This window comes from Stegostoma tigrinum, chromosome 7, assembly GCF_030684315.1.
Source record: "Stegostoma tigrinum isolate sSteTig4 chromosome 7, sSteTig4.hap1, whole genome shotgun sequence".
NCBI lineage: Eukaryota > Metazoa > Chordata > Chondrichthyes > Orectolobiformes > Stegostomatidae > Stegostoma > Stegostoma tigrinum.
Genome location: NC_081360.1, coordinates 42,644,329 through 42,655,480, shown reverse-complemented (window position 1 = coordinate 42,655,480; position 11,152 = coordinate 42,644,329). Strand labels below are relative to the sequence as shown.

The 11,152-nt window shown below is 42.4% G+C and overlaps 1 protein-coding gene across 4 annotated transcripts in view; it reads left to right on the top strand.

The window, feature by feature from the left end:
• Positions 1-5,449: 5,449 nt before the first annotated feature.
• Positions 5,450-11,152, top strand: part of itga4 (integrin alpha 4) — a 144,980-nt gene continuing 139,277 nt past the window's right edge. For all 4 annotated transcript variants that reach the window (XM_048535070.1, XM_059647193.1, XM_048535071.1 and 1 more), the window contains exons 1-2: positions 5,450-5,744; positions 6,115-6,233. In XM_048535070.1, coding sequence (XP_048391027.1) covers positions 5,557-5,744; positions 6,115-6,233 — 307 coding nt within the window. In that variant the 5' untranslated portion in view covers positions 5,450-5,556. The remainder of the gene's footprint in view (positions 5,745-6,114; positions 6,234-11,152) is intronic.

The following is an 11,152-nucleotide window of genomic DNA, read 5'->3' as shown; positions in this document are numbered from 1 at the left end:
ACTCCATTGCTTTAGTCATGGACCAATGGCAAAACAGTGAGGGCGTTGACCTCACACCAGGCACTCCTTCCTCTCAGGGTGGTGCCAGCAGGAACCACAGGTGGGAGAAGCTACAAACAAGTGCCCCAGGAGCTTCTTCTTAGGATACTCTCGAGGTACCTAGCCCCACTAACTCTCAACACGTGTAATGTCAAAGCTTGTAGCAGTACAAGCCAAGGAGAGTGAACCTGGATCCGGAAAATGCCTCTCAGCAGATCTGGACTTTCCAGACCCAAAGGCACTAGGGTATTACCGGTCAATTCTTCCAAGTCAACATGATCGACCAAAAAGCAAGATGCCTCCAACATGGCTATGGACATTAGGTTTGCACCCAGACAGCATGGGAGGGAAAGGGAGAATAAAATATACGAAGGGCACATGAGACACATGGGTGACACGTCATTGCAAATCACCAATCACTTCCATCAATATATTTTTCACTTACACTGTTAGAATGTCTGTGTAATATAATTTTCGCTATAGGACCCGGTTAGTCACAACTCTATGAAAGTGCAGTTTTTTCATGTGTACCAAGGTTTTGAAAAATTGCCATTGCCAAGCGTTACTCATCTTTCACAAGGAACCTACTCTTTGACTACAGCTAGTCTCATACATCAAAAATTCTTGAACTTTAATTTTAAGGACTGCAGCCAAGGAATTGTAATTTAATGTGGACAACAATGAAGTGAAATGCAAAATCTGGGGAAAGTGCTAAGGCTTGGCCTGCACACATCATTCCCGCTTACGAGTGAGAGTGACACCTCTGCTGAGAAAGTAGAGTCCTATGTATGCGCTTTTTAAGGGAACACATTGACATTCGATGCTGGGAGATGTTGAAAGGTTGGCTCATATGTCCATTGTCCCTCTTAGAGCAGTACTTTACTAAGTAAAGCTACAAATGCATTGTTTCTCATGGGCTACATGCCCTCAAGTACATTGAGGTAACTGGAAAATCAGTGCATTGATGAGTTCTAGATTAAAACAGGTCACAAGAAATTTATACCTTCAATCTGTGTCCATGTCTGGGTTTGGGTTTGTACTGGTATCATGAGCGATGTTTGAAGGGAATACCTCTTGACTCCCAGTAGCCATCCCTGAATAGGCCAAGGATTTGTGAAGAAACAGAAAATAGGAGCACCAGTAGGCCGTTCAGCCCTTCAACCCTTCAGTACAGTCATGGCTGATAATCTAACTCAATACCCTGTTCCTGCTTCCTCTCCATATCCTTTGACCCCTTTCAAACTAAAAACTATATCTAACTGTTTCTTGGAAGCATGCAATGTTTTGGACTCAACACTTTCAGTGCCAGAGAATTCCACAGGTTCACCACTCTCTAGGAGAAGAAATATCTCCTCATCTCAATCCCAACTGGTCTACCCCATATCCCTAGACTGTGACCCTTGATTCCAGACTCCCGGTCATTGGGAAGATGGTTCCTATATTTAACCTGTCGAGACTTGTTAGAAACATACAGGTTGCTGTGAGTTCCCTCCTCATTCTTCTAAACTCCAGTAGATATAATCCTAACTGATCTCTTCCTTCATACATCAATCCTACCATCCCAGGAATCAGTCTGATACACTCCCTCCATAGCCAGGACATATTTCCACAGATAGAGACCAAAGCTGCACAACAGTGACATCCCTGCTCCTGTAACCAAATCCTCTTGCTATGAAAGAGGGTGGCTACTTTGTTCAATTGATACAGACATGATGGGCTACATAGCTTCTTTCTGTTTGATAACATTTCTCTCTCCAATCCCATGCACTTTAATTTTATGTGTACATGGAAGAGAAAGGAACCTGTGAGCCCTCTCTTATATAAGCGTCGCACAGTTCCCGGGGTATCTCGTGCAGACCTCTGAGAAGTGGCTCAGTTGGTCACAATTCCTTAAGTGAAAAGAATTGTTTCTTGTTCACAAATACCCCAAAATGGTGATAGGACAGTCAAAACTACCTGGGTGCAATTGATGGTAGCTTTTACCCAGGGGAAGCCAGAAATGCTGGAACATGCCCGTGCTGTAGCAATTTCTCTATCATCATCAAGGGGAAGAATATGAAGAAGTAGGCTCTGGTAAAAGTGGCATCAGTAACAAGATTTACATACACTTGGAAAGGCAAGGACTATTCAGGCATGGCCAAGACGGTTTTGTGCATGGGAAATTGTGTCTCACTAATCTGATTGAGTGTTTTTGAAGAGGTAGCAAAGGAGATTGATGAAGGCAGAATGGTAAATTTTGACTCTACAGACTTCAGCTGATGCTTCATGAAATGAATCGCTAACAAACAAATCAAAGGGAAGCTGTGAATTTAGTGGTCTCCAGGATGGGAGGTTGCCATTCAGCCCTTGTGAGTGCAAGTCCACCTCCAGTTTCTTCTGAGTAACAGCCAGGTCACCAGGAAGACAGGCAAGGTCTTGGACATTTCAGCTCCATCAGCAGATAAGCTGTGGGGAAAGTCAGAAAGATGACACAGTGTTATTGAAGGAACATGTTTAAGCACTCATGTCCTTAAAAATCCAGCTGAATGCTATGCCCTCACATAGTGTGGCATGGAAGCCTGAGTAAGATGTTCCAAGGTCTGTGACCTTATCCAACTGAATGATGGGCAACCAAGGAGTGTCTCTGCTCCAGTGGGAATAGACTTCTGCCAGTAAAACACCCCATGAAGGGTACCTACCTTGCCACCAAACAATGTTATTTCCATAACCCAGGCCATTTCTTGCATACTTTATATTTGGAGAGGGCAAACAAAGAAAGGGAATACACAATGATTGAGAGGGTATTGAGAGGAGTGGAGGAATGAGAGAATTAGGAGTGCATTTTCATTGGCCCCTGAAGGTGACAGATCAGATTGGTCACGGGATGAAGAGAACGCATGGGACACTATTCCTCAGTAGGTGAGATATTGAATACAAAAGCAGTGATGCACTGCAAGAATTTAATAAGAAACTGAGTAGGACACAGCTATAGTTTTGTGTACCATTCTGGTACCACATTACAGGAAGGAGAGAGTACAGATCAGATTTACAAGATGGTCCCAGGGCATGAGAATTGCAGGTATGAGGAAAGATTGGATCGGCTAGAGTTGTTTTCCTTATAACGGAAAAGGTTACCTTCATTGATGTGAACAAAATATTGAGGTATGAGGACAGAGTGGACAGGGAAGACCTGTTCCTTCTAACAGAGAGGCCAATTGCAAGGAGGCATGGATTTAAGACGATTAGTCAAAGAATTAGACGGGACGTGAAGACAAACATTTTCACCAAGCGGGTGGTATTTGTCTAGAACTCACAGCCTAGTTTGGTGGTTGATGCAGATCTCCCCAAATATTTGAAAGGAACCTGGATCTGTGTCTGAAACCTTGTGAACCTACCAGGCTGCAGAGCAGACATTGAAAAGTGGGATGAGAATAAGTGGCTGGTTTATTCAATTGTGCAGCATGGTGGACCCGAATGGGTCCTTTCTGTGCTATAACTTCTCTGTGGTTCAGTGGTTAATTTTGAGGGTTGGGGAATTAATGAGCTATAAATACAAGGAAATTAGCTTGTTGCCATCTGAGGGAGAGACTATGAACCCGTGATCAAAGGCTTAATATTGTCATTGGGAATCTGAATATATGACTTGCGCTCAATTAAATGCTTGCACTAGCTACTCATCCCACCTCACCATGGCTGGAAAAATTTTGTTCACTGACTCTCAAGGTTAATCAGGCACGAGTTGCCTTCAATAATTCCAAACTGGTTTACCATCCCTCCAGGATTAGCTTGGAATCTCCAAGAATTGAGGATCAATCTTCAGCTTTCTGCTGCTTGCAACACTGGAGAAAAGTCACAGGGACATCACAAAAAAAACTTTGAAAACCAAAAAACCAAATCACCCACAATCTCACTGGCATCCAAATCCAGAAGATTATCAGATGCCCTTACTGCCACCTCTAGCAAGATGCCACCACCAGATACATATTCCCCTCCCCTCCCTTGTCTGCCTTCCGCAGGGACCGTTCCCTCAGGGGCACCCTGGTCCACGCTTCCTTCACCCCCAACACCTCCCCACAGCCCTACGGCACCTTCCCCTGTAACCAGCGAAGGTGCTACACCTGCCCATTTACCTCCGCCCTCCCCAGTATCCAAGAGCCCAAACATACCTTTCAACACTTCTCCTGCACTTCCAAGAATCTGGTTTACTGCATTTGCCGCTCACAATGTGGTCTCCTCTATATTGGGGAAACGAAACAGAGACTTGGCAGCCACTTTGCAGAACATCTATCTTCTATTTGCAAAACAGACCCTGAACTACCTGTTGCCTGTCACTTCAATGCGCCACCCTGCTCCCTGGTCAACATCTCTATCCCTGGCTTGCTACAATGTTCCAGTGAAGCCCAACGCAAGCTGGAGGAACAACACCTCATTGTCTGCTTGGGGACCCTACAGGCCTCCAGACTCAATACTGAGTTCAATAATTTTAGGGCCTAAGCTCTCCCATGTCCCAGCCCCCAACCCCACCCACCAGGCCTTGTTACCACATAACCTGCCATTACACACCCCCTGTTGTTAGTCACTAACAGTCCCCATTAACAACTATTCACCCTCCCAGCCTGATTGTTAACAACTCCTTGGTCTGTCCAACTGTCTTTCTCTCTCTTTGGGCTCTATCCTATCGTTTACTCCCTACCCTACTCACCTCCCTATTTTCTGCATATAAACTGACGTTTTCCCAGCCACCATCAGTTCTGAGGAAGGGTCACTGGACCTGAAACGGTAACTCTGTTTTCTCCTCCACAGATGCTGCCAGACCTGCTGAGCTTTTCCAGCAGCTTTGTTTTTGTTCCTGTAATTTTCTTGGTTTGCCAGTTATAAAAATATTGAAAATCAGTGGGGGTTGGGGGAAATGTATTGTTTTATTCGCAGTCAAGCATGACCCTAATGGGTAAGCTCCTTTCCTTTCCAATATGCTTAGGTAGCTAGTGTGTCATAAGCGTGAATGTTTTGGGCAATTAACAATTGGAGCATGGGCTCAAGGCATGTGAGGAAATCCCCAGGAAAATATTTAATCACTGTTGGCAACCGTAGATTCGCTTGTGGCTTTTCAAATGTGATTATTTTTCTCGGTATATTCCTCACCACAATCCATCAGGTTGTACACCATATTCCCAAGGTACTCCTACATTGAATGTTTTGAAATTTAAAAAAGTAATTAATATGAAAGGGTAAATGCGATTTTGACAACTGTTGTCATCTGAAGATAGATCTGCTTTAGCGCCTGAAACAGTTGGATATGAGTGTAGTTGACCAGCTCACCCTGCTCTTGACTCTGGCCCAGGAGGTCAACAGCGCCCCCCACCGCAGAAATTTGGCACTGCCCGCAGGGGTTTGAACCCGAGTCCCAGCTATCAGCGGATGGGCGGTGCTTAGTAGTTTAGTGCAGATGTTGCGTTCAGGTTTCGGAGTAAGATTCAAGTTAGGGAATAGAACTCCCGCATGTTTTAGTCTCGCAGTGCAACTCAAACTGAAAAGAAAATGCGACGGCAAAGGTTTGCGTGGGGGTTTGACTGGTGTGGTTTCTGGATGCTCTTGCTTCTGTGCTGTGAATTCCGGACGGTGACACCTTACAACCTCGATACGGAAAACCCTGTCCTAGTTAAAGGACCTTCAGGGACACTGTTTGGATATTCGGTACTATTACACAGCTACAAAGACGAAAAGTGGTAAGTTTTCGTTCAGTTTAGTTTTAATCGAAGCAGGTCATATCGCATTCTTCTAATTTAATTTGCACGTGGCAAGCTTAAAAAAAAGCACAACACTAAACTTCTTTAAAACAGTGCCAACGGCATTATTTTTGGAAATTATCTACTGAAATCAATAAAATTTTGGTGATTAAGACCGTGTTTCGAATGGTTAAAATGGGGTTGGTTTCTTTCAGGTATATCCCAGAAATAAATGACAAAGGGATGCGTTTTATGTGTCAGAAGTTTTGAAACTACTCAGTGATTTTTGCCATTGTCACACGCAGAGACTGTTCTAGCCAATGTTTTCTTTTAATGTGGTTCTAAATTATTATTCCTTTTGCTACCACAGGTTTGTTGTTGGTGCTCCGAAAGCAAATGCATCCTTTGGTGGTACAGTAAACCCCGGAATTATTTACAAATGCCGAATCGACCGCAATGCGAATCAAACTTGCGAAGAACTGCATTTAGGTTAGTTGCAAAGACAGCATTATTCAGTTTCTGTATGAATTGTAAAAGTAAAAGGAAAAGCTCACAGTTTTTTGATGTCAGCCACTGGATATGTTGAAGAAAAAGTTCTGTCTTCTTGAAAGCCCAAGAATTCTGTAGCAGCAAACCTTTTGTGCAGCAGTGATGTTGTCGCTACTTCTTGAAAATATCTACAACTGATCCCTCCCAAATCTGACCTGACCCATCTTACCCAACCAACTTCCCCAATCCATCTAAACCATCTCAGCTTTCCTCCCCTCCTGAATCATCTCTACTTAATTGCCTGCATTTGCCATAACCTGTCTCACTACCCCCGCAATCACCAAACCAAAAGAAAATAGTCTTTACACCAGCTCAATGTTTCCTGCTCATAGGAGGTCTTAGATTGGTAAACCTTCTCTGAACTGATCCCATTTACATTTACATTCTTCCTTCACTGAAGAGGCCAATACCGTACATTGTATCCACATGCGATCTCATGAGTGCTCCTGTACAACTGAAACACAATCTTTCTAATCCATTGCCCTCACAAGAAACAAGAACATACTGTAAGCTTTACAAATTATGTACTATACTTGCATGTTACCCTTTTTCAGTTAACACACTGGGACCTGCAGATCATTTTGCATCTCCAAGCTCTATCATCTCTCACTAATCTCAACAGTGTTGTGTAGAGCACCGGTGTTCTGTCTCCATCCCCACTAAATTATTATTTATTTCCACAATTCATGCTTTTTGTTGGCTTTGATAGGGTACATTGCAGAGTGGTGAGGATCAGTTTCTTATTGAGATTCTGAATGATTGATCTGATTTGAATAGAACTTTCTTTCTGAATTTATTGATCCCTCCAATGACCCTGCAGTATTCTGGCTACGTATTTTAGCCAGGTAAAGGTGCACCAATATATGAAGTTTTTTTAATCTAATAAAGGGTCTAGGCCCGAAAAATCAGCTTTTCTGCTCCTAGGATGCTGCTTAGCCTGCTGTGTTCATCCAGCTCCACCCTTTGTTATCTCGGATTCTCCAGCATCTGCAGTTCCCATTATCAACAATATTAAGTACTTTGTTTGTGCAGTGGAGGTTGAAGACAATAGTGTAGGAACCTAAAGTTAGTTTGAGGTGAAGCATTTGGATTGAATTTTCAATTACAAAAACAAAAGGTAATGGAGATAATAATGGTACTTGAGAGTGAACAAACTGCTTCTAATGATGATGGTTCCTACCAAGAGTATTTAATTGTTGTGCAAATGGCAGATGTCCTAGTCATACATTTTCCAATATAGATGCATTGTACTTTTGGATTGTAAAATTTTATACAGTGAGCAAAAACAGGCAATTACAGAATTTCCATTTTAACTCTCTTTTGGTCAAAACTGGATCTCTACAATCAAAGATATTGACTAAGTACTTGGACGAGTAGAATCTGGTCATGGAGAATCATATGGATTCATGAAGGATTACACTTGTTGGCCAATATACTTTGAATTTCTTAAAGCTGTTATGAGCAAAGTGGATAAGAGGAAAATCCATCGATGTTAACCTGATGGGCTTCCAGAAAGTTACTGACCCCCTGACTCCCCAGGTGTCTGTCCCTGAGCTACAGGACACAAGTCCCAAGGTGTAATTACATACTATCCACCCGCTTGGATAAGCGTATATGAAAGAACAAAAAACAATAGTACAGGAACTGGCCCTTTGGCCCACTAAGCCTGCGCTGACACATGATGCCTTTGTAAACTAAAAAGCTTTTTGCCTCCACAATGTCCGTATCCCCTCTATTTCCTGCCTATTCATGTATCTGTCAAAATGCATCTTAAACATTGTTGTGTCTGCTTCTACTACTTTCTCTGGTAGTGCATTCCAGGCACTCACCACTCTCGGTGTTCAAAAAGACTTATCTCTCACATCTCTTTTTAAACTTTCCTCCTGTTACCTTTAAACTTTTGCCCCCTAGTAATTGACATTTCTACCCTGGGAAAAAGACTTTGACTATCCATGCTTCACATAATTTTGTAAATTCTTAACATGTCACCCCCCTCATCCTTTGTTCAGGTAAAAACAAGCCAAGTTTATCCAGTCCCTCCCAAAAGCTAATACCCTCCAAACAAGACATGATTCTGGTAAACCTTTTTGTAGCCTTTCCAAAGCCTCCACATCCTCCTAGTACTGCGGAGATCAAAACTGTACACAATATTCCAAATGTGTCCTATCTAAAAACTTATGTAGACCTGCAACTTGCCATTTTTTATACTCTATGCTCAGACCAACAAAGGTAAGCATGTGCCCATTTTGGCCACCAAAATCTCTTGTGTTGCCAAGTTCAGGGAATTGTGGACCTGTACACCTTGATCCCTTTGTACAGTGCTTCTAAGTGTTCTGCCATTTACTGTTCACTTCCTCTGGCATTAAATCTTTTGAAATGCGATCGCCTTGCATTTGTCCAGATTAAACTCTATCTGCCATTTCTCCACGCAGTTCTGCAGCCTGTCTATATCCTGCTGTGACTTCTGGTGTTTCCTCTTCATAATCCACAGTTCCCCACCCCGATCTTCATGTCGTCTTAACAACAGGGGTCCCGGTAGTGAACTCCGTGGAACACCATTGGCCACAGATCTGCTTTCAGATAAACACACTTTCACCGCTACTGTCTGTCGTCTGTGACCAAGCAGTTCTGTAGCCATCTTACTAGCTGACCGCAGATGCCATGTGACTTCGCCTTTTGTACCAGCCTGCTGTGAAGGACCACATCAAAGGCATTGCTAAACTCCATACAGACAACATCCATTGCTCATCTGTCATCTTTGCCACTTCCTCAAAAATTTTAATCAAGTCTGTCACAGATGACCTCCCCCCGGCACTGCATAAAGCCATGCTGCCTACTGTTAGTACGTCCATTTTTTTTCAAATGTGAATAGATTCCGAGCTTAAATTACATTTGACAAATGCAGCACAGCGTTGACTGACACATCATCCACTACCTAGAGCATTCACTGCTTCCATCACTGAAGAGTGACAGTGGTGCGCATTGCCTGTAAGGGATGCACATAGCAACTCACCAAAGCTGCTTTGACAGGCCCATCTCAACCCATGACCTCCACAGATTGGAAGAACAAGAGCAAGAGATGCATGGGAACACCACTGCCACCCTGTATTGGAGTTATATTGGCATTCCTTCACTATTCATGAGTCAGAATCCTGGAACCCCTTTCCCCATAGCTCTATGGGCATACAGCACATCGACCACAGTAGTTCAAGAAGGCAGCTCACTACTGCCTTCACATGGGTAATAAACACTGGCCTCGCCAGTAGTCCCCAAATTCTCTGAAAGAATTTATTTGGAAAAAAAAGGTATAAGTAGATAAAATTCGAAAGTGTGAAAATTCCACTTGGACCCAAGAAAGACCATTAGCTGTGAGGAAGTATGAAGTTTGTAAATTGTAAATCCTAAATGTATAATACTAATCTTTGTGAGCAGGCCTTTTGTTTGCTGTTATTTATGTGTTATTTATACAAAAAATAGGTGTGGTAGAACTTAAACTAAAGTAGTATTTTTAAACTGATTTAATAATAGAAACATTGGAGTAGAAAGAGAACCCCCTCTAAATGTCTGAAGAAAGATTTTCTCTTTGAGTTGAATTGGGCCACAGATGACTCTCAGTTGTGTTGCCTGGCACCTTATTTACCACTCAATTCTGGAAATTAAGAATGTCCAATTAAGTTGAGGTCACCTTGAATAAAAGAAAATAATTCATTGAAGACTTACTGTTGGCCGTATTTTAAAGTGTGATCGAGCTTGCATCCCAAAATACATTGATTGTCATTGCAGACTCACTAAATCTGCACCAGAAATTCTACTTTTGCAGTAAAAAGACTAGTTTCATTTGTACAAATGTAATGAAATATAATGCAAATATGCCATCTTTATGGCTCTAAGAGGCAACAGGTTTATTTATTCAGAGCATTTAACACCATGACCTGCTCAAAGATACTTCACACGAGTGGCATAAAACAAGATACTGCATCAAACGTTGTAAGGGGGTAATAGGTCATTTGGCCAAAGGCATGTTCGAATGGCTGGATTTAGGAAGTATCTCGAAGGAGGAAAGCAAAGTATAGTGAGAATTCCTAAGCTTGGGGCTGAGGCAGCAGACTGACTCAAAACCAGTGATGAAAAAAAAATTAAACAGGATCTGCTCAATGTCAGAATTAGATGGCTCCAACTACTTCAGGAGGTGATGGGATTGGTGCAGATTAGAAAGAGGGAGGATGAGGCCATGGAGGGGCTTGTAAATTTGATTGAGAATTTTAAAGTCAAGATATTACTTGAATGGGTTCAGTCTAACTACGTTCAGTCAGTGAGCATGTGGATATAAATGAAGTGAAAGGGATTGTATGTCAGCTTAAAAAATGAATCAGCAACATTCTGGTGCCGTTAAGTTTAAGGAGAATAGAATGTGGGACACTGGGCAGGAGCGAATTGTAATATTTGGCATTGAAGGAATGAACGAGGGCTTCGGAGGCAGATGAGCTGAGATAGCATGGTAAACAATGTTATAAATTGGAAATGATTGTTCAAGACCAGCACATTCTTACTTCGAAATGGAGCCCAAAACCACTTTGAATATTCTAAATGTGGTCTGACCAGAGCCTTATACAGCCTCAGCAGCATGTCCTTACTCTTGTATTCTAGACCTTATGAAATGAATGCTGACATTTCTTTACTTTCCTAGCTGCCAGCTGAGTCTCCATGTTAAACTTCACGATGATCCTGAATCAGGACTCCTAAGTATCTTTGTGCTTCAGCTTTCCAAAGCTTTTCCCTATGTAGGATATAGTTGATGCCTCTTCTTCTTACCAAAGTGCATAACCTGACACTTTCCCACAACAGATTCCATTTATCAC